Below are 23,020 nucleotides of genomic sequence, written 5' to 3'. Positions count from 1 at the left end.
AGATGGTAAGTACAAGACAAGTACACACTTTCAGAACATTTACAAGACAAGGATGGCCAGATTGTGTTTCTTTATATGTTTTTTAACCATACAATTTTGAAGGAGGATTAGGGCCAAAATAAAATATATGTATATATTAAATATAAATATTTTATAGTGTGTAGTGAATTTAGTGTATTTATATCACTATCTTAATACAGTAAGCAATGTAAAGAATAAGCCTAAACTGAATATATTGACTTCATTTTTGAAATTTTACGACTAACGACCTTATTCCCCTTAAATAACGACTTTATTCCCCTTAAATAACGACTTTATTCCCCTTAAATAACGACTTTATTCCCCTTAAATAACGACTTTATTCCCCTTAAATAACGACTTTATTCCCCTTAAATAACGACTTTATTACCGAAATTATATTTTGTTTAACTTTTTTCTCTTTAAATGACTTTATTCTCGCATTTTTATGACTTTAATCACCTTCGAGATGGTTTTATTTTTTTATTTTAGCTTGGCCCTAATCCTCCTTCGTAATTTCACTTTTAATGTTGCACATTCACACATTTATTTGTACGCACCCCAGCTGCAAATGCTTTGCAATTTGGCACTTAAGGTGCTTTAAAAAAATAAGCATTATTACAGTATAGCTGACATCTACCACAGAGGATCAGGGCCAAGGTAAAATAAATAAAAAATATCAAGATTAAAGTCAAAATAATTTATTTTATTTCTTGTACAACTACTAGTTAAATCTTGCATTAGAATAACTTTAATCTTGTGATGGTTTTATTGTTTATTTTAGCTTGGCCCTAATCCTCCTTGTTAGACATCTTATACACAGACACGTGAATTTTTCCCTTAAATAAGTCACCAAACACCTTAATAGCAAAACAGGAACAATTTATTATCATTCTGATCTCCATATAAGAATCATGACAAAGATATTAGAAGAATTTAACCAAACAGAGCAACACACACACACACACAAGTCCCATCACTCCAGATGTCAGTAATAATAATAATAATCATAATAATAATAATATAGTTCATGCCAAGCGCCATTCATCTGTGTCTGATCTCTAGCAGTTGGTCCTGCAGACAGTCTTTACAAAGATTCACAGTCAGAGGTCTCACTGGCTGAGAGACAGACAGACAGACACATGGAGAGATAAACCAGAGGACAATGCTGTGACCCCAAATCTTTGAATGACTTCCCCTCATTTAAAGCTTCTCAACCCATCAACTACATGGATACAGAGGAAGAAGATTTTGACCATAACCTGTTTTCCTCCGAGGGTTCCTGACCCTTTACAAACTAACAAAAATGATGAATGATGCCACAGAGAATAAAGCAGCACCAGGCTGTTCTCGCACCCTGACCCGCAGACAGACAGACAAGAGAAAAACACATGAAGAGTGAGGTCACATCAACGTGAAAGAGACCGAAGCTTGCGTGGACTGAAGAATTTGGCCGAAACCTTCTGTTCATCTTAACATAAAGACTCATCTCTCTCTTTCTCTTCATTTCATCATTTAGGTGTCCAACAGAAAACAGACGTGACTGCTCAACGTGAAGCTGTACTTCCCACAACAGACCTGAGGCAGACGTCTGAAACACTTCCTAATCTTCTCATCATTTCTTTCAGTTGCTATTTGCAAAAACTCTGCATGATCACATCTGAAAACCAACATCTGCGAATAAAACTTTAATGTATCTATGATGTTGCATAGTGGGATGATCCTGAGTGAAAGGATGAACACACAGACACTTTGACACAATATCAGTCGAGACGGCCCGGATATATTTCACTACAAAAATCTCAAGAAAATATTCATACTTTACACAAAGAAAACAAAGCCCATTTACGTCTCATTTCATCAGCGTCATACAGCATTTATTCAATAAACGCTGTCATGACCTATTATTGCACTATACAATAAAAATTCATTCATATTAACAGAGATTTTTGGAGGGGGTGTTTATTTGGAATTAAATAATTTCATACTATTCCGCAAAACAGGCTTAATCTTCCTCATGAAAAATATTTTCTTTTCATTTTTGGGGTAAAATATGACATATTCTTCATTTTATATAAAGTACAAAGCATAAACTGTGAAGCAACACAGAGTAAATTCTTACAGAAGCAAAACAAGTTTTTTCAGTCAATAAAGTTTTACTAGATACAGAGCTGGAGCCCAATATCTGTGTAAAGAGACATCAAGAAACACACTAGAGTCCTCACAATAACATCATAACAACCAGAGAGACAAATAAACAAACACTCTAGATCACACACACGCACACAAGTTCACGTACGCATGCAAAGAGACAGACACGCACGCTCACGCACAGAGACAGACAGACACGCGCACGCACGCACGCTCGCATGCAAAGAGACAGACACGCTCACGCAAGCCCGCTCGCGCACGCCGCACGCTTGCACAGAGACAGACAGACACATTCATGTGCGTGCACACACACTCACGCATACACACACGCTCGCATGCAGAGAGACAGACACGCTCACGCACACACACACCTCTCTGACGTTGCTGTTAGATCAGATGGGTCTGTATCATTCTAAGAGAACAGAAACTCATGAATAAATGTATTTGCTGTTTATAAGCACCGCTGTGATTGGACAAATCTCTAAAGTGGCCTCACATGGCAGAGAGTAAACAGAAGTGATGAAATGGATTCCGATTGGTGGGTTTTTGCATCATTCAGTCAGTGAGTATGAGGCGGAGTCTGTCATCGGTGGACGTCCCTGTCAGTTATAGCGAATCGAAATGAACAATGTTTGCGGAACGAGCACAGCTCGATCTCTCCGAAACGACGGCTCCTGTGATCCACGTAACAGCCGCACCACTGACGTTTTCTTTGAAGGTTTGCGTATAAAAATCATTTCCGTAAAGACTCTTCGCTCGTACGATTTTCCTATTCCTGCATATTTACAAAACCACTACGCGGCCGTCGCAGACCGAATCGGCCGTAGTGCCGCACAGTAAACTTGTTACGTATAAGTGCTAAGAAACCTCTTGTACCTCGACATTATAGCAGATAAATATACACAGGTATAAGGGTGCGGGTCAGACGTTCATCCCAAACAGAGTCTACGGCACGACGGCCGGGCTTGCGTTCTTAAAGCTACCGCTCATTCGTGTAACGCAGACAGAGAAGTCACAGGAAGTCTGTCATGGGACGTGAGAGCGCATGCAGACAGGTGAACACAGTAAGCGGATGTAAACAGCCATCAGATAACAGACGTTTACACGATCGGCTACTGACGGAGTAATCGTGGCTCGGCAGAACATCTCTCGGCGGCCCGAAGCCCTTAAAGGCACCGCTCCTCGCGGCCGGCGATCGGTTCGCGCCGCGAGCTCGGATCGACCCGAAGCGTCCGTCTTCCTGCTCTGCCTTTTTCGTAATATAATCATTTATGTTTTGTATTCCATTTATAATAAACTTAGTTAAGTACAATAAAGTAGAAAAATATTAGAGAACATATACACAGTTAGTTTCGTGTGACTGTAGTGAGACTGGTATCGTTCGCGTGTGTGTCGGGCGACTCGGTGACGAACTGAAGTGAAGTTTTTCATATCGTTGACGTTCTGTCCATTCCGTCTGCAAATAGAGATACAAGCAGATATAACATCAATTACTTGCGTTTTAAACTATTATTGATGAATATAACAGGTGAACTGTGATTGGTCGTACCTCCTAAGGCATGCTCCGTCATGCTGAGGCACAGAGACTCCAGAGTGGGGTTGATCTCCAGATCCGTTCCTGGAACTTGGCATTCTGGGAACAAACACAAGTGACATTAGAAACAGTGTGAGACTCTGGAGGAGAAAAACTAGAAAAATCCAGTTCTGTTGTGTGTCTACAGGCACCTTGCTGTTGAAACAGAAGCATTGTGTGTGGAGACGTGTGCACGGGTAAAGAGTGAGTTCTCTGAACCGAACTTCTGCTCTGGCTCGGCATGCTGTTACTGCCGCCCGGGTTCCCAAACCACAGGTTCTGAAACACATGAGGACATTTGTGCTGCGATTCTTAGATTTTGATCATCAAGAGGGCCGCTATTGCAAACCTTGTCTTAATCATTGTCCAATAATAATAATTACACATCTGGATTTACCGAGACTATGACACACTAAACATGCGTTATCCTAACCTGTCGCCCCTGTCCCGTGACGGCCCCAGGGCTGGTGAGCGAGTGTCGAGGCGATGCTCCGCCCAGACCGCCAGTAGTCATCAGCCCCATGCTCCTGGGGGCAGGAGCACCCCGCGGAGGCATCTGAAACGGCCGCTGCGCCCGCCGGCCCAAACCCGCGCTCACAGAACCAGCTGTGGGCAGAGAGTTGGAGCCGTACGCCGGCCACCTGCACAAACGCACTCGTCAGAATAAACACACGGCGGCAGAGAGAGAGAGAGACATGAGCGGAGACACAAGCAGACACGCACCCTCTCCGGTACACTCCACTATCCATCATGGCTTTCCGTGGGAAGAGGCGGAGCAACTTCAGCACCTGCTGTTTCCATGACAACAGCCTCTTCTTCTGTGTCTCTGTAAATGCCTGACAAAAATACACCAAACAAAACACAAATGTGCAAATGATAAACACCCTTGACATAAGAATACAGATGTTTCTCAAAGCTTTCTGTCTTGTGAACAGTTAAGCACACAATCTTTTTTAAGGTATACTACAACAACTGCGGTTGCAACACTTAATGTGGCCACTTCTATCCCTGACACGATGCTTTCAAGTCAGTTTTCTCCAGGAGTTTATCGACCCAAATAAGCCTTCTTACGACTCAACACTGAAATTAGTGTAAGCAAGCTAAATGGTTAAACAAAAGCTCCCTTTAAAGAAGAAAGAGTGCAGAATGCAGATTAATATATTATGGGCTAGAGATTGTATCATGTGTCTCACCTCGTGTGTCAAACACTTCTCAATGAGCTGCAGGTAACAGCTGATATTCTCCTCATCCGGCCTGGATACCAATAATTGTGTACATACTGCAAAAAAGAGAAAACGTTAATACACCAACACAAGACACAACCTCAGCACACACACAAGACAGAACCTGAACACACTCAGATGCACCCTCGCTCGCACGCACAGACACATGCACGCACAGACGAATACACGGACGCACTCACGCTTGCATGCACAGACAGACAGATGCACGCTCGCACGCACAGACAAACACATGCACGCACGCACAGACACATGCACGGATGGATGCACGCACAAACGGACGCATGCACGCTTGCATGCTCAGACAAACACACGCACGGACACATGCGCAGATGGGCGCATGCACGCTTGCATGCACAGACAAACACATGCATGCACGCACGCACGCACAGAAAAAACACATGCACGCACAGACACATGCACGGATGGATGCAAGCACAAACGGACGCATGCACACTTGCATGCTCAGACAAACACACGCACGGACGCACACACAGATGGGCGCATGCACGCTTGCATGCACAGACAAACACATGCATGCATGCACGCACAGACAAACACATGCATGCATGCACGCACAGACAAACACATGCACACACGCACAGACACATGCACAGATGGATGCACGCACAAACGGACGCATGCAAGCTCGCATGCTGAGACAAAAACACGCACGGACGCATCCACAGATGGGCGCATGCACCTTGCATGCACAGACAAACACATGCATGCATGCACGCACAAACACATGCACAGACAGATGGAAGTACAGACAAACACGTGCAGGGACACACTCACAGATAAATGCACGCATACACACACAGACAGATACACAGACAAAAACATGCACAGAAAAAAACACATGCACGCACAGACGGATGGATGGACAGACGGATGGACGCACATTCAGATGCATGCATGGACGGACACTCGCATCGACACAAACACAACAAAGCACAAGCAACTGATGACTAATTAAGTTCATGGTCCTTTAACACACAAAACACACACACATAATCAGTGTGTAATTACCTTTCCCCATCACACGTGTGAATTGTCCAGCAATATCTCCATCAGAAATGGGAGCGGATGAGGATTCTCCGTCACACGGAGGAGGATTGTGGGTCTGGAAACCTTCAGTTTCCTTCTCCTCACCGGAATTGGCTGCTTTATCAACAGGTGTAACTCCAGGCTCCACCTCCTTCTGAGCAGCAGTGGGCGGGGCAAAGGCTTTGATTGGTGTGATGATGATCTGCTGAAGTTCTTGTAAAGCATTACGAACATTTCCGCCTTCCAGTATATCCTGCAATCGACAGTTTCTGTGATAAATGTTTTAAGAAGATGAGTAGAACACACAGTGAGATCCTAGATTAATGAATCACCTTTTCAAGAGATTTGAGAAGACTCGGCCGTTCTCTGAGTTTCTGTATGCTCAGAGCGATCTTATGACGAGCCCCTTTTGTAACGTTCTGTAAAAGACAAACACAACACATCCAATCGATTCAGTATGAGCTCAGTATGAATCTTTTGGGGGCGGGGCTTTGATGAATCATACACTGATTGGCTGAGATGTTGAGCAGCATGAAACTCACCTGTGACTCAAGGTGTTGTTCTGTGAGAATCATCATTTCATCATACGTCATCTGAGAGAAAAGTGAAGCGTATTTATGCAGACGGAGACTCTTCAGCCAGCCCGGCACATCTGAAAGGAATAACACAACAAACGACGAGGATTAATAATAAAACCTTAAGATTCTGTGTGTTTGTTGTCTGCAGTGTGTTTTCACCTTTCATCCCGCTCCCATCCTCTTGGAAAGTGTTGCGTGCGTTGCTCTGGTCCTCTGTCTGTTCGCTCCCCGACGATGTGATGCTGCTCTGGGGTGATAGGGGGGCGTGTTCTGCTCCCCCCACCCCTTGACATCCAACCCCTTCGTCCTGGTTCAGCCAATCGGAGCTGCAGGCAGTCTGACTGGCAGGGGTGAGTGACATGGAGGGCTTCAACGGGCTCGGCTGTACCTGCAGCCCTGTCGAGCGATCATTAAACACTGATAAACAAACCGAGCGACACATTCAACTCCTCGACTCTGATCCCCGAGCGCTTTACCTGCATTGTTGACGGGCGAGGTCATGCCGCCCGTGCCGGGAAAAGCCACGTGCCCGTTCTGCCCGGCCGGCGAGCTGCACGTCGACGAAAGGTTCTCCTGCCAGCCGTACGACGGCTCCAGGGACTCGGCGGAACCCGGCCACTCGTCCGAACCCTGCCGGGCGTGATGGTACGGGCCGGAAGGGGGCGGCCGCGACGAAAGATGATCCTCCAGGTGATTGAGCCACATGGCGAGAGAGTTGCGGTCATCGATGGTGGTGGCCGGATGAATCAGAGCGTAAGACAGCAGCTGGCGGCTCTCCTCCACAAACAGGCTGCTCTCGATGGTGTGGCACAGGACCTTCTGCAACAGGTTCATGTACTCGCACTTTGCCTCTGCGTTGCGCGGCTGCAGCAGGGGGAGGTGAGACAGCAGGAGAGACACCACTTTCTCCTTCGGCTCCTGCTGCCACTGACTCACGATCGCTAGAAATCAGACGGGAAAACAATGTCTGGATTATCTGTGTTTGTATAGTTTAAGATCATCTAGGACAGTGGTCTCCAACATGGTGCCCGCCAAACCACTATTCACTGTTCTATTAATAGCATCAATTTTTATATTTATTTTAGGGCTGGGAAAAGATTAATCGCATACAAAATAAAAGTTATTTTTGCATAATATGTGTGTGTGCACTGTGTGTAATTATTGTGTATATTTAACCACACACACATACATATATTCATGTCAGATTTTTTATTTATATTTCAATTTTTTTATTTATATATAATATAGAATATATAAAAATATAAATAAATATTATACTCATGTAAATGTTTCTTAAATACATAATTATGCCAAAAATCACTTTTATTTTGTATGCGATTAATCGGGATGAATCTTTTGCCAGCCCTAATTTATTTATTACATATGTTTTATATTAGCTTAGCTTCTTTTGTGTATGTTAACATTTTAAACAATGATTAAACATCAACAACTAAAATAATAAAGTAAAACTAAAAAATGTTAGTAAACTATAAAAAAGTTCGTGGTAGGCCTTGCTCATAAAAGGGTTGGAGACCTATGGTCTAGGATAACGAGTTAACAGGATAAACATTGTGTACTCATTTTCATGTCATGTTAAAAAAAATCTTTAAAATGCGACAGGATGTTGTTCATACAATAAAAACAGACCGAGCCAACCATAAATATATCACTGAAGGGTCCATATCATAATTATTTCAGAATAAAAGGATAGTGATTAGAGTTGCAAAGGGGCGGAAACTTTCAATAGGAACTTAATCTGGGGAATTGTGAAAATGTTCCAAACTGGAAACTTAACAGGAATTCATGGGAATTTACAGGAATAATTTGGAAATGTATATAAACTATATCATATACAAACATAAATAAGCATTTTGTTTGGTCATAAGCAGACATGCATGCAACTTTATAAAAAATTTGAAGATTCCTGAAACAAGCGTGGATTTATTTGATTAAAAAAAAATCATAAATCATTCTAATATTAATTTCTGAAGAATTTTTATCAAATAAATGCAGACTTGATGAACATGAGAGACTTCTTTCAAAAACTTCAAAAATAGTAATGTGTCAAACTTTTGGGTGACTGAGCAGGAACTGAAATTCAACAGAAATTGCATGAAATTTTGTTGTTTTAAACAAAATTATGCTGCAAGATGATTTTTTTCCTGTTATAGGCATCTTTTAAAAATAAAATGGGAATTAAAAACAAATTGCCTATAAAAAGTTTTTATAGGCAATTTGTTTTTAATTCCCATTTTATTCCTATTAATTCCCCTTTAAATTACCATATATTCCCGTTAATTCCCATGGAAAGTTTCAGCATTAAAAATTTCCAGAATTTTGCAACGCTAATGGTGGTATACGATAAATACAGAATGAAAACAAAATCAGAGACAGGGTTTTCCTCTCTGCTTGAAAATAAAATCGGCAGCAGCAGCACAATACGCGAGCTGGTCGGAAAGCTTACGTCTGATCTCAATCTACATTTCTGTCAGAGCTTCTGTTGCAAATAAGGATCATATCAGACACTACCATCTCATCCCATATCCCGCTGGGGAAAAAATAACAATATATTACCAAAACTCGATATACTGCCCAGCCCGAGTCCATAGCCCTCAGGGTTCCCAAACCTTAGTTAACTTCAAATTCAAGGACCTTTCAAGGACTTTCCAGGTCCAATACCCTCAAATTCAAGGACTAAGGGCCAATCCCATTTCTCTGTCTTACCCCTTACCCCTACCCCTTAGTTTTGCACGTTCACGTGAGAGTAAGGGCTATCCCAATTCTCGTTTTGATCAAGGGGTAGGGCTAAGGGTAAGTGGTAGATACCCCTTAAAACCAAGAATTTTCGTGAGCTTATTTGAAACCAAGGGGTACCCAGAATACACTGTGCAACCGGCAACAATGGCGGCCAGATCGTCCAGAGAGTCTCATTAATGTAGTATTTTCGGCTTCATAATTGATTTAAAAATTACTAACGTCTTATTTTGTGCTCTACACAGTCCTGTACATATATATTTGAATTATGTTCTTAATTTAAATGTTTTTAAATTTCGCTAGTTTGCTACGCTAGTTTGCTGATTTGCACAACATTCCCGTATTTCTCTAACTAGCCATGAATGGACTCCATGCTTGTCTACAGTTTTAATTAAATTCCATTAGCAGCGAATTTCGTTTGATATCAGTGCATAACACTACTTGCTTTGGAGACATCGGTACGTGCTTTACACACTTGTCGCGTCTGGTGACGTTGCAGCCAGCTAACGACGATGTATGATGACATAACCGTAACCAAGTGGTGTCTCATTTCATAGGGGTATGTTTTCACCCCTAGCGCTTAACACTTGGTTTCGAGGGACAAGGGCTAGGTGTAAGACGAAGTGGTAGGGGAAGGGGTAAGACAGAGAAATGGGATTGGGCATAAATGTGGGAGTCACTGGGGACACATTTCAAGTGAGAGCAAGGTTACATCGTGTTACCTTTTAAGATACATTGTTACAGTTCCCTTTGAGGGAACTCACGCTGCGTCACTGCGGTGACGCCTCCAGGTGTAAGTGCGTCTGAATGTGTATATCAAATTCAACCAATGGTGAGGCTTAACGACAAAGACAGGGTGACGCAGGAGTCAGGAAGTATATCGCTATCTGAAATATTGTCAAAGACGGCGTTACAGGGACGCAGGAGGAATGGCAAGGGAGACGCAGCGTCTCGTTCCCTTCTCAGGGAACAACAGTTACAAGAGTTACATAACCGGAGACGTTTTCATGTGTCAAACACAACTATACAAAAAAGCATTTTGGTATGAATCAACATTCACATACAGAAGATATAAACATTTAAAGTGAACAGTTCAGCACGTGTGCTAAAAAAGTCTAGAATTTTTATGATATTATCCTACACTACACAGGGAACAATATGGATTTTTTTTCAGAAAACTTCTTGCATAAAAAGATTCAAGCACTTTCAATGACCTGTATCTATGGATGTATATTTTCAAAAACTTCCCAGGACCTTACATTTTTTGCCCAGATTCACAAACTTTCAAGGACCCGTTGGAACCCTGAGCCCTTTATGCAATATGATGTTCTGAGTCTGTGCAGCAGGTTTTGTGACTAACAGACAGAAGAAGTTTAACTTTAATGATGTTTACATCACAATCTGTTGGTTTATTTCATCTCTTCTACCCAAACATGCCAGGTACCCAAGCGAATAAGATTTGACATGGACGGCAAAATCTCAGACAGGTTTGGCACAACACGAGGACACTGTGACAGAATCGTGAAGTTATTTTGTATAATCAGTGTCACTCTTAGTAAAGTTTGTGAGTACATCATCGTGCACGTTTACCTGCGTTGTTGGCCTCCGCCTCTAGTATGTGTATCTCTGTGCAGTCGGCCAGCCAGTGATCCAGACAGATGTGCAGAAACCTCGCCTGCGTCCGAGAAACTCGCTTCAACAACGACAGCAGTGCGACCGTCTGCTCGCACTCGTTCCAGCCCTTAAACCAGTCCGTCAAAATCCCCACCTGGTCCCGGAACATCATGGCGAGTTTCTGCGGGTCTCTTGGATGGGGGCGGGGTTTGTATAAACTGGGGAGGTTACAGGCAGTGCTCCAGTCCACTCACTCGGGTGCATTTAATAATCCCTCACATGGTTCTGGACACGAGTGGACCTGAGTCACCAAGACCAAGAAGAAGTCTTTCAGTGTTCAAACACACACAGACAGACAGACAGACGTGACCCAGTAAAGAAACACAGATGTATCTAATGCATCATGCACATCCCAGCACCTGACATAGCACAGTTACACAAACACACATACACACACACACCTGTGGGAGATTCACTCATTCATAATCAGATTCCCAACTTACTGCAAACCACAGCAACTCTCACTACTGGATTACACCAATAACCAAAGCTGATCTCAGATCAGACTCTCTTACAGTTAAAACTATTCAATGTAACCTCACTGAGAAACCCACTGTCAGTCAGACGAGGGGATAATTTAGTGAAAGGGTAAATCCATTGGGATGAGGGTAAATTCCGTCTTTTTAATTTAGTCTGCAGACGATATCTCTGTGAAGCGGCGGTTTATCGATAACCGCTGTTAGCTTTAAAACACACCGCTAATAAACACATAGCATGAACCTCGCAATCACACACTGAAGTAAACGAGTTTGTTATAAAGTGTTGACAACGGTTGTGATGTAATGTTTATAAACCTTCAGTCAAAGCAGAAACACAATAAAGCTGAAGAGTAACGTTAGGTTAAAGCGCGGCTAACAGGCCTGATGCTAACGCTAATGCTAACAGACATCTGACTCAATCACATAAACATGCACACACACACATACACAAAAACACACAACATCTATCAGAACACATCACAACACTAACTTACTTCATTACAACAACACTAAAAAACACACAAGAGTTTATCAACACAGACACACACACCAAAGCGCTAACACACACATATACACACACACAGATATACACCGAGTCTGATCTCTTATTAAACACACACACACACACCTGTTCATGTACACAAACTCACACACACTTACTTACGAGACACGCAGGTAAAATGCGTGGATATACACTGGCACGAGCCCGACACAGATGCGGATAAAAGAGAGAGAGACACAGGCCTGAAAATCACTGGAGCTCCCGAGCTCATCCACACACACACACACTCTCTCTCTCTCTCTCTCTCTCTCTCTCTCTCTCTCTCTCTCTCTCTCTCTCTCTCTCTCTCTCTCTCTCTCTCTCTCTCTCTCTCTCTCTCTCTCTCACTCTCTCTCTCTCACTCTGTCTCTCTCTCACTCTCTCTCTATTCTAGAAGTGCTTTTTTCTTGCATAACTATTAATAATACAGCAGCTTGAAATATTGGTGTAAAGAATAAAGACACTGCTATAACTAATACTCTAACAATATAATATTTGTGAGGGTCATGGGGTGGACAGTAGGGTACACACACACACTCACACACACACACACACACACACACACACACACACACTCACACACACACACAATACTACACACACCTACACACTTTATTTTAGTTTTTTGCATATTTTTTTATGAATGGCAACGCTTTCACTGTTATACTGCAAGTATAGGTTTGTGTTACTGATAGGGTTGCAAAATTATGGGGATTTTCAAGGTTGGAAACTTTTCATGGGGACTAATGGGAATTAATAGGGATTAAACTGGGAATTTGAAAGGAATTGCAGAGTTGTCCATTACAGGAACTAAATGTAGTTAAAAAAATCTTGCATCATAATTTAGTTTAAAACAACAAGATTTAATGTCATTTCAGTCACCTGCACACAGCACACTCCTTACTGAAGGGCCATTAAGGCCCAACCCCCTGCACTCTTCCATAACATGCACAGATCATTTCTTAAAGGTGCAGTGTGTAAATTTTAGCGGCTTCTAGTGATGAGGGTGAAAATTGCAACCAACGGCTCAGTCCACTATTTTCCCCTCGCTTTTGAAACGCACAGAGAAGCTACGGTAGCCACCACCAGACAAACATGTTATTGTCGGAGACAATTCAGTAAACAAAGTTTGTCCATTAAGGGCTTCTGTAGAAACATGGCAGCACAAAATGGCGACTTCCACGTAGGGGGACCCTCTGTGTATGTAGATAAAAACGTCTCATTCTAAGGCAGGGATTCCCAAAGTGTGGTACGCGCACCCCCAGGGGTACGCGAGCTGCCACCAGGGGGTGCGCGAGAGGAAAAATTTAATGGCGGTCTGTTTCTTTAAGTGGGATTTTTCCATACAATAAATAAATTAAAAAATGAACAGTAAACATTTCCTTTGTAATCGCTTTTATTTTAAATAAAAAACTATAATTAATTAGTTTTTGATAGAAACGTAGAAGACAGCTGCTGTCTTTTTCTACGCACTGCTCTTCTGTTATGCACTGCAGCCGCTATATGCGTGCCAACTCGTTTCATTCATTCCATATATATTATAAATATGCTTAACTGACTGAAATCAGGGAAACTGTCATGTGGGACGTCTTATGATAAAGTTGTTAGTCACGAAGGAGGAGAGGGACCAAGAGAGAGAGACTTTTTTATGGCAAAAATAGAAATAATGAAATGTGACGAGACATGGGCAGAGGATACGCGAGCAATGTGTTTTCATGCATGGTAAAGAGACCGCCAATGAATTATATAATAAAATACATAAATACTTACTGTAGAGAACTTATTAAAAGCTTTCATTTAATTTTGTTTGAAACTTGAGCTGTTATAATGAATCTGCAAACTATTATACACCTTTTGTGCGAACAGTAAAGGCTTTCGTTAATGTGTTTGATGGGTCTGCACGTGACGCACTGGTAAACATGAGGAAACCTTTCATATGTCATCTATTAGCTGACGGCAGTAAGTATACGTTTTTTACCATAGTAAACTCGAATGGCGTCTAAATATCACAGTGGTTAAACGCATACACTGGGGCGCGCATCATCTATGCTGAGCGTAGTTTCAGATGGTGCAATAGGCGTAAATATTTTTCACAATGTTGGACGTAGCTAAGCCCGACGTAGGACTATTACACCCAACTTCTTAACGTCCGGCTAGTGCAACCGGGCCCTTGGTTATTTGCGCATGATTAAACATGAGTATTTATGGTGAGAAAATAAAGCTTTTTTGGATTTTTTTTTAAATGGGGATTGGGGGTGCGCCAACCCAGTTGGGACATAGAAGGGGGTGCGCAGGAAAAAAAGTTTGGGAACCCCTGTTCTAAGGTAATAAAAACATAACGGTTCATTATAAAAAGGTCTTTATACACCCCTGGTCATATAGTTTTGTATAATATTTTGCATTTCTGTCAAGAGGTCCTTCTAAAATTTACACACTGCAGGTTTAACACATTGAAAATAGTAATGTGTCCAAATTTTGGGTGTTACAGTAATTCTGTATGATAACTGAAAACTGTCTCGCAGAATGTAGAAGAAAGATCATCACAGCTGATAGCCTCATAAATGTTTAAAGAAATAGTGCTAGCTTACACTAAGATATCTGATTTACGGGCTTTAAAGCTGCAGTGTGTAATTTTTAGAATGATCTGTTGACAGAAATGCAAAATAATATACAAAACTATATTATCAGGGGTGTATAAAGACCTTTTTATAATGAATCTTAATGTTTTTATTACCTTAGAATAAGATGTTTTTATCTAAATACACCGAGGGTCCCCCAACGTGGAAGTCACCATTTTGTGCCGCCATGTTTCTACAGAAGCCCTTAACGGAAAAACTTTTTTACTAAGTTGTCTTCATCAATGAAATGTTTTTCTGGTCGCGGCTACCGTAGCTTATCTGTGCGTTTTAAAGCAACACTATGTAGTTTCCATGTAAAAATGACTTACAGCTCCCCCATGTGGTTGAAAAGCGCAACAGTGCCTGGTATCAGACACTCTTATGCAGGCAGGGGGAGGGGTGGGGCTCAGAGTGTGCTTGTAGCAGCTAGGAGGCTGCTCAGGTTGCAGCAACAGTACAATTTGTCCAGTTAAAAGTTATTCTATCACTGTAATAATTTTAGAGACATTATTTAAAGGTAAAAAAACTACATAGTGTTGCTTAAAAGCGAGGGGTTAGCAGTGGACTGAGCCGTTGGCTGCAATTTTCAACCTTACAACTAGAAGCCGCTAAAATTTACACACTGCACCTTTAAAAAAGGATCTCTTATCAAGCCTTCATTTATTTGTTCACAAAATATTCAGAAATCATTCTAATATTAATTTAATAAAAAATAAAAAATCTGTGGCTTGATGAGCATAAGTTTCAGTATTTTTCAAAATGTGTATTACCTTGCATGCATGTCTGCGTATGACTAAACTAAATGTTTTTTTATGTTTGTATATGATATACATGTCCCTAAATTTAAAAATAATTCCCATAAATTCCAACAAATACCTTTTAAGTTTCCGTAATCCCTAGATTAAATTCCAATTGAAAGTTTCCCCCTTTTTTTCCCCATTGAAAGTTTCCAGTTTTTCCCCTTTGCATCTCTAGTTACTGGTGATGTGAATCTAGCAGCAGCTGTTTCTGTCTCTGCTCTTTATATTGATCACAGTGAAGAAGAAGCATCTCTGTCTCTGTCACATGAACACAGATGACTTCTTCTTTAGTTTATAACATTTAAGAAAGACACGTCTATGCTGAGTGAGTCTGAGCAACATTGCTCTCAATTTGCATCCTGTCACATGACCCACAGAGACACAGACAGCACAGACACACGGACAGCACAGAGACACAGACAGCACAGAGACACAGACAGCACACACCTTGCAGGATGGTAAGACCGTTTGATTCAACTTCATGAACTAATATTTCACTTTATTAATCTTAAGATTGAATGTCAGAGCTGCCGACATGTAAACATATGTAATGTGTTTTTATGTCGTGATGTGAGTTCGGTTTTTACTTTCGTTGAAACAGGAAGCTGAGAATTTCAACATTTCCTGCCCTCAATGTTTAAACACATTAAACACATTTATAAGATTACAGTTTTATTTCTATTTGACTTTCACATTGTGCAGTTTTACAGAAAACATCCTTATATTGTAAATGTAGTCAGTTGATCTTCACAGAAGAGGACACCCGTGCACCTGTTAGCAGATCTTAAAGTTTAGGTCAAAGATCTTATTGAGTCCTGACCTGTTAGATGTTTCTCCATCAATCACTTATCTTTGTGATTTGTTCATTCAGGTGTGATAAAGCTGCTTGTAATTTCAAACTTTCTTGTCGTTTTTCTTCAGTCGAGTTCTTTAGTCGTGTGTGAGGTGGATGCAGTTCTGCAGGAGAAACTGAAGAAGTTTCGTTTTCGTAAGGAAACAACGAACGCAGCCATTCTGAGTGAGGAGGATACGTTTACTCTATGAGGTTTATCTGTCATGTTAGTTAGTGTAATGTAATAAACTGTGTCTCTGTGTTTAGTTAAGATTGACATGGAGAAACAGCTGGTGGTTATGGAGGAAGAGTATGAGGTCAGTGTCAGGTACGTGAAGCTCTGGAGGTTAAAGGTCAAGAGTCTTCATTAACCTCTGTCTTCTTTGTTGTGCTTTAGGATATTTCTCTGGATGCGATCAGGGAGGAACTTCCAGAACGTCAACCTCGATATCCTCACAGCAAAGATTACATCATAGTCTGAGCATGATATAAGATCTACATCCTACTGCCTTTTACCCAACATAGAAATGTTTTAAGAGGATTCATTGAAAGTTCCCAATCTTCACAGATTCATACTCTGATTTTTGACGTTTGTGCATCTTTTATTATGCAATGGTTTATTATTAGCCATGAAAATCCTCATTGACAAACTGCTGTGAGAGTGCTGGATCTCATTTTGACAAAAGAAACTTCTGATAAGTGAGTAAATCAAAAAATTGATGATGATCTCTACCATTATGTACAAAGTACCACAAAATAGCACTTTTAACTTTACAATACCGCAACAAATGTGTTTTATACACACAAAGTTAATGCCAACAGGGAAAAACAAAAAAACTAGCAAGCAATTTGTCCAACTAAAACAAACACTGATCACCATAACGGTCACTTGAACGACACAAAACATCAACCTTACATGAATTGTGTTTTCTACAGCAATATTTTTACAGAACATATAGAAATAATGTTTTATAACAGTTTTGAAATAATTACAAGCTGAAAAGTCAATATAGAAAACAACTGTTTTAAATGATATAATGTAACAAGGATCAGACAACCAAGAAACATTTTTAAAACATAAAAAAACTGTGAACTTTTGATTTTGGGAACTTTAAAGGAACGCTCTTAGAACTTTACTCTGTTAGAATGTAAAAATGTTTTCACCGCGGTGATGATGATGATGGTCAGTATCTGTTTGATTTCCTTAAGTCATGTGTGCACATTTATAGTTTACAGTTATAAACTGACCCACGGGGACGGCAGGGTCTCATACCCTCTCTGTTTCATCTTCTCCAGTCCTGTGGGTAAGTGGAAACAGAAACATTTCCACTGATCTGAGAGCTGCTTTAGCACATACAAAAGTTTCTCAGGTGTTGTTTATTTGAGGTGTTATGTGTATCTCTTCTAACAGGCTGTAAACCAGAGCAACAGATGATGTACGCGGGGAGTAAGAACAGACTCGTGCAGTCAGCAGATCTCACTAAGGTAACTCAATGATTCTTTGAGTCTGATGTCTTTTTTCATACAGAAGACAGAGTTTAATGATTATTTACTATCAGCAATCATCAATATCTCAAAAATCTCAAGTTCTTACTGCAAACTCTTCTGCAGATTTTTGAGGTTCGTAATCCAGATGACCTGACAGAGGATTGGCTGAAGGAGAAATTGTCATTTTTCCGCTGAAAACAGCATCATGAAGTGATTTTAAAATGAAGCATAGATCAGAGTTTAAACATGTCTTTATGTTGTAAGATTATTATCAGAATAAACTTCAACAGGTCTTATTCTTTTATTACACATAGTATTTACAAAACAATCTAAAGTTGCAGTGTAAACACTTAAGGGGGTTCATGAATCATGATGAACTAATATTTCAATTAATTCTTACTTAAATATGAACTAATGCTGAGTTAATGCATGTACTGATCATAAACTAAGTCATCATCATTAACTACAACATTTTACATATAATTAATTGTTAATTAATTAATACATTAACTACTAAAAACAAAGTCATGTTAGTTTATGATAGTGCATGCCTTAACTCAGCATTAGTTCATGTTTAAGTTAAAATACATTTATGATTAAGTTCATTATGATTCATGGACCCTTATTATAAAGTGTTACCCAAAATATTTGGTACTCAAGTGTGTGTAGTTAAAATATTTCATCATAGTTATAAAAATATTATACTTCATATGATTTCATGTTCACTAGTTCGTTCTTTTGACATTTTTCCTGAAAATGTGTTTGCTATGTATTAATAAATGCTTTGATATTTTATAAACCAATACAATAGCATTAAAACTATGTATGATACCTAAACGAGGCCATGTGAATGCTCCTCAGTCAAAATGCAGTCATATTTCACAAAATCATTGTTTATTTACAATGTTTATACAGTAAAATGGGAGAAAAACAAGACATAAAAAAGTATAAGAATCATTTGCATCCATAATGCAAAAACAATAAACACTTTATCAGACACAATGACAAAATTCAGTGCGTCAAACTAAATATTTCACATCAACTCCTACACCCTTAACTTCTTTCTGTCCATATCTGATGAAGATCACAAAACCAGTCATGGATTCACCCCAAAAAAACAACATTGAAAATAAATGAAATCTGACCTATTCTTACATCATGATTTTATTGCACCGTGGTATTATTAGTTTTTTGACTATTGTGTGTGATTTTAAACTGTTATTCTGTTAATTTTCCATCATAGTAGTGTTCACTGCAGTTACTTATAAAACACAATCATCTGGCATACAGAATCTTTGCATCAATATCATTTCAGTGGAGGTATATTTAACATTCCGAAAATAGCTTTCATCTTCTTTATGCAAAATATCATTTCTATTTCCGTTTTCATTTTTTTTAGGGTAAATAGTGACCTGGAGATGTTTTGATGTAATTCACCCTTAAAACAGTGAGGGAATACAAAGAAAAGTGACGCGATAACGAAAAAAAATAAAATAAAACAAAAACGGACAGAAAAGCTGAAGTATCAGGGGGAAAAAATCCTGGTTGGTGAGACAACAACTATTCAGCACCTAACTAACAGAGAAAGAAAGAAAGAGGTGGGCGGGGTTATGTGTGACGTGTCAATGTTTCATTCGCTGTCGCTGCCATCGCTGGAGTCTGACGCTCCCTCACTGCCGCTCTGCTGAACGCTGCTACTGTTGCTTCTTGCTCGCCCACCATCATCATCATCCTCACTGTCATCATCGCTACCGAAGATCTCTTCTTCATCACGAGCCTGCCGGTCCTCTCCGCTCTCACTGCTGCTGCTCTTCCTCTCACGCCGCTCCTCTTCCTCATCTGCCGGCCGCTCCTCATCCTCATGCTCAGACTCACTTTCAGAGTTCTCAGACTCACTCGCTTTCTCTTTCTCATCACCTGAACACACATTAATGATACATATTAACAACACGCGTACAAACATATGCAGGTGTTGTGCTGATGTAATGAGGATGATGATGATGATGTTACCAGAGTCCTGCATGTCTTTGTCAATGTCCAGCTCCTCCTCTTCATCCTCTGGTTCATGATTCTCCAGCTGAGCCTTACGGGCATCCTGTACATCACACACATCAAATCAAATCAGTGATTGTGTTTAGATAGACGTAACACACCACTAAATAATAAAATACTTCATCAGAATCTGATCAATAAACTGACCTGAGCTTCCAGCTCTTTGTCGTTCATGTCTCTGTGTTTACACACCAACACAGCGTTTGTGGAGGACTGGGCACCTGCCTTTGCTCGCCTCTTGCTCAGACGCACCCTAAAACAAACACACATGAGAGGTTATTAAAGCTGTATTTAGCAAATGGTTGATTTTGTTCGGGGTGGGTGATGATTGGTTACCTGGTCTCCAGCTCATTATAATAAACTCCATCTGCGTCTCTAAAGATGAAGAAGTAATTCTCCTCGTAACCTTTACTGGCCTTGTTCTTCACATTCCAGTTGTACTCGCGAGCAATCTTATAATCGTACCTGCACACAAACACACACACAAGTGTCAGACACCCGAGTGTGAGATTATGATTGTCTGTATGTGTGTAGATCCATCTTACACTTCATCAGGCATGTATTCAAGGTCTTCATCTACATCTCTCTTGCGTTTGCGCATCGTGTCCTCGTTCGGCAGGAAGTACGCCACAAACTGATTCCCCTCTTCATCCATCATACCCCTGCGTGTACATGACATGAGTTAATCCAAGTGTTCATGAAGAGAGTTATATTAAGAAAACAAAACAGTAGCAGTTAGTCCATCAGAGTCAGAATAAATGAGAAGAATCAAACAAACACCTGATCATGGCCTGTGACATCATATCCACTGCTGCACCTCCAGGAACATCTTTAGGTGCTGGATCTGAATCAAAGATGACTTGAGCGCATGGATTAATCCACATCTGGAATCATCAGACAGACAGAAAGTGAGACAGGTGAGAACATTGTGTGTGTGTGTGTGTGTGTGTGTATGGCTGGCGTGAATGTGTTTATGTGTGTGCGCGTTTAACCTTGAAGTCTGGGAAGACAGGCAGCACCTCCACCGGTGTGACTCTGGGTTTACTGTAATGCTGAGCAATCTGAAAGAAACAAACACCAATCACATTATGAGATTGCTTACACGACGTGTGCATAATGAGATTTAATCAGAGCTGTGCTGACCGATTTCTGAGCGTCTTCAAATGTCTTCTCAATAGCTGCAATCTGACTGTCTCTGTCTTTATAGATCTCCTCTTCTGTGAACTGCTGTTTCACCGACACGCCGATCCTAAACACAAACACAGGTCACATGAGAACACACTCTTTCTGATGTGACAGGTTTCTGATGCGTCAGGGCGACAGGTTTCTGATGCGTCTCACTCACTTGACTTCCACCTTCTCATTGGAGATGCCGTATCTGTTGAACTCTGTGGAAATGTACTCTGTCTTTCTCATCCACGGCACCACCTTTGCATGCTGCTGTGACCTACACACAAACATACATACACACACCTTTGTCAGTAGTAGCACTGGGGTCAAAGGTCAGAGGTTACAGAATGAAATTCCTTATGTACCTCTTTGAGCTTGATGGAGCCTGAATATCTTCCTCTAATAGTTTCTCATCAGCAATGTCCAGAATGACTGAAACACAAACACAGATGGTTGAGCTGACTGGAAACCAAGTTTGCAAAATTATGGGAATTTTTAAGGCTGGAACTTTCCATGGGAATTAACAGGAATAAATGGGAATTTGAAAAAAAAAATGAAGAGTTGCCTATAAAAGGGAACTTAAATGTAGTTAAAAAATCTTGAAGCACAATTTTGTTTAGAACAACAAGATTTAATGCAATTTCAGTAGAATTACTACCCATGTTCCTATTGAAAGTTTCCAAAAAATTTCCAAAAATGTATTTTCTGCCACTTTGCAACCCTACTGGACACACACTGTAAGCTTCATTAATACATAATTCATGTGTGTGTTCTTACTGTTAGGGTCTATGCGATACGTATCAGGATTAATGAGGTCGATTGTGACGCTCAGGTCCGGTTCTGTTAGCAGTTCATGTTTGTGTTGTTTCTCTAATGAAGTGGCTTTGTACTGCACAAACCTGCAACATACACAGAAATATTTCACGCGGGTTATAGAAGCATATGGATGGATGAAGACACAAACATCAGCCTGATCTCAGATCTGTACCTGTGCTGGTCAAACGGATAGGTGATGAACTTTGGATCAAACGGGATATCTGGGAGACTATTTCCATATTTCACTCTGCACACGACACCAGACCTGCAGCACAACACACTCACAATTAACACACAATGAAGAAAATCTCTGTTGAATAAATTAATGTTAGGGTTCGTGACGTCATCCCTACCTCTCTGGGACGCTCCTGTGTGCTGAACTCCTGCAGAAACCACAACACACATCAGTGAAGCATTCACACACACATATACACAACCTGTCATAATCACATCAACACAATAATGATGTATCACATCAATATATCCATGCGTGTTTGATAAACCGCGTAAATATAAAGCCAGTTTTGCTATCGAGTGATAATAATAATAACAACTATCATAATAATGATGATGTTGTTGTTCAATTTTTGCTATGCTGCATATTTGTATGTAAATTAATGTTATTATTGTGTTTCATGTGCTGTTCATTTTCTTACCTGTGTCCGTCCTCGCGCTGCGCCTGTGTTTGTATCGTGGGAGCCATCGAGAAATAAACGCGTTTCTTCTAAAAAAGTAAAGATTAAATAGCGACCGCGGGGGAAATTAGTTAACTAAACAACTACAACGAGCGTAACGACAGAAAAATCAACAGCAGCCCGTACAGGACATTCAGCCCGTACTGCAGGACCCCGCGCGGAGTAGCCTCGATCAGTGCCTGACTCAAACACAAGAGTCTGTATTATATTTGACGACTTTTATGGTTTTCTTTCATTCTTCAGATCAAATCAATCCTGAATAAATTGTAAGCACATAATCCTTATCAGAATCATATTAGGAATTGAGGGGAGGCATCTGACAGGGGTTCTTTTTTCGGCAGTACAATGTACATCGTCAACAGACCTTAAAGCAGCTTCTCACGCAGCGTCTCAAAATCCGACGGGGATGACGTTGAAGTATCGCGAGAACAATTTGAATCAGACTTATCCGTATGATTTCTCGAATCGCTCTCGCGGTACTTTGATATCA

At 40.7% G+C, this 23,020-nt stretch overlaps 3 protein-coding genes across 3 annotated transcripts; 1 reads left to right on the top strand and 2 right to left on the bottom strand.

Moving 5' to 3' along the window:
• Positions 1-883: 883 nt before the first annotated feature.
• Positions 884-12,321, bottom strand: samd4b (sterile alpha motif domain containing 4B). Its single transcript, XM_065280258.2, has 13 exons — positions 12,183-12,321; positions 10,956-11,280; positions 7,088-7,552; positions 6,771-7,007; positions 6,576-6,685; positions 6,366-6,452; positions 6,016-6,286; positions 4,936-5,021; positions 4,466-4,578; positions 4,176-4,383; positions 3,895-4,021; positions 3,719-3,802; positions 884-3,625 (listed from the first exon to the last, which is right to left on the bottom strand). Exons 2-13 carry the CDS (start codon positions 11,149-11,151, stop codon positions 3,597-3,599), a joined length of 2,013 nt encoding a protein of 670 aa, XP_065136330.1. The 5' UTR covers positions 11,152-11,280; positions 12,183-12,321; the 3' UTR covers positions 884-3,596.
• A 3,497-nt stretch (positions 12,322-15,818) lies between these two features.
• gmfg (glia maturation factor, gamma) lies at positions 15,819-19,394 on the top strand. Its single transcript, XM_065280257.2, has 7 exons — positions 15,819-15,935; positions 16,399-16,495; positions 16,577-16,626; positions 16,707-16,758; positions 17,533-17,613; positions 17,721-17,794; positions 17,921-19,394. The coding sequence occupies exons 1-7, from the start codon at positions 15,933-15,935 to the stop codon at positions 17,990-17,992; spliced, it is 429 nt and encodes a 142-aa protein (XP_065136329.1). The 5' UTR covers positions 15,819-15,932; the 3' UTR covers positions 17,993-19,394.
• On the bottom strand, positions 18,675-22,694 carry paf1 (PAF1 homolog, Paf1/RNA polymerase II complex component). The gene is made up of 14 exons (XM_065280256.2): positions 22,492-22,694; positions 22,189-22,218; positions 22,008-22,100; positions 21,797-21,918; positions 21,385-21,451; positions 21,195-21,296; positions 20,993-21,098; positions 20,842-20,910; positions 20,630-20,733; positions 20,395-20,511; positions 20,186-20,314; positions 19,997-20,102; positions 19,808-19,892; positions 18,675-19,714 (listed from the first exon to the last, which is right to left on the bottom strand). The coding sequence occupies exons 1-14, from the start codon at positions 22,536-22,538 to the stop codon at positions 19,428-19,430; spliced, it is 1,464 nt and encodes a 487-aa protein (XP_065136328.1). The 5' UTR covers positions 22,539-22,694; the 3' UTR covers positions 18,675-19,427.
• Positions 22,695-23,020: the final 326 nt, after the last annotated feature.

This window comes from Paramisgurnus dabryanus, chromosome 8 (assembly GCF_030506205.2).
Source record: "Paramisgurnus dabryanus chromosome 8, PD_genome_1.1, whole genome shotgun sequence".
NCBI lineage: Eukaryota > Metazoa > Chordata > Actinopteri > Cypriniformes > Cobitidae > Paramisgurnus > Paramisgurnus dabryanus.
Note: the sequence above shows the minus strand (reverse complement) of the source record. Positions and strands in the feature narration are given on the sequence as shown.

Excerpts from the sequence above, each read along its gene's own strand:
- gmfg (XM_065280257.2), top strand. Across the intron at positions 16,627-16,706 it reads TTATGGAGGAAGAGTATGAG|GATATTTCTCTGGATGCGAT; the intron begins GTCAGTGTCAGG and ends GTTGTGCTTTAG. Across the intron at positions 16,759-17,532 it reads TCCAGAACGTCAACCTCGAT|TTATAGTTTACAGTTATAAA; the intron begins ATCCTCACAGCA and ends ATGTGTGCACAT.
- samd4b (XM_065280258.2), bottom strand. The coding sequence starts at position 11,151 with ATGATGTTCCGGGACCAGGTGGGGATTTTGACGGACTGGTTTAAGGGC. Across the intron at positions 6,686-6,770 it reads GGATGGGAGCGGGATGAAAG|ATGTGCCGGGCTGGCTGAAG; the intron begins GTGAAAACACAC and ends TATTCCTTTCAG. Across the intron at positions 6,453-6,575 it reads AACAACACCTTGAGTCACAG|AACGTTACAAAAGGGGCTCG; the intron begins GTGAGTTTCATG and ends TGTCTTTTACAG.
- paf1 (XM_065280256.2), bottom strand. The coding sequence starts at position 22,538 with ATGGCTCCCACGATACAAACACAGGCGCAGCGCGAGGACGGACACAG. Across the intron at positions 20,734-20,841 it reads CTGTCTTCCCAGACTTCAAG|ATGTGGATTAATCCATGCGC; the intron begins GTTAAACGCGCA and ends TGATGATTCCAG. Across the intron at positions 20,315-20,394 it reads GAATACATGCCTGATGAAGT|GTACGATTATAAGATTGCTC; the intron begins GTAAGATGGATC and ends GTTTGTGTGCAG.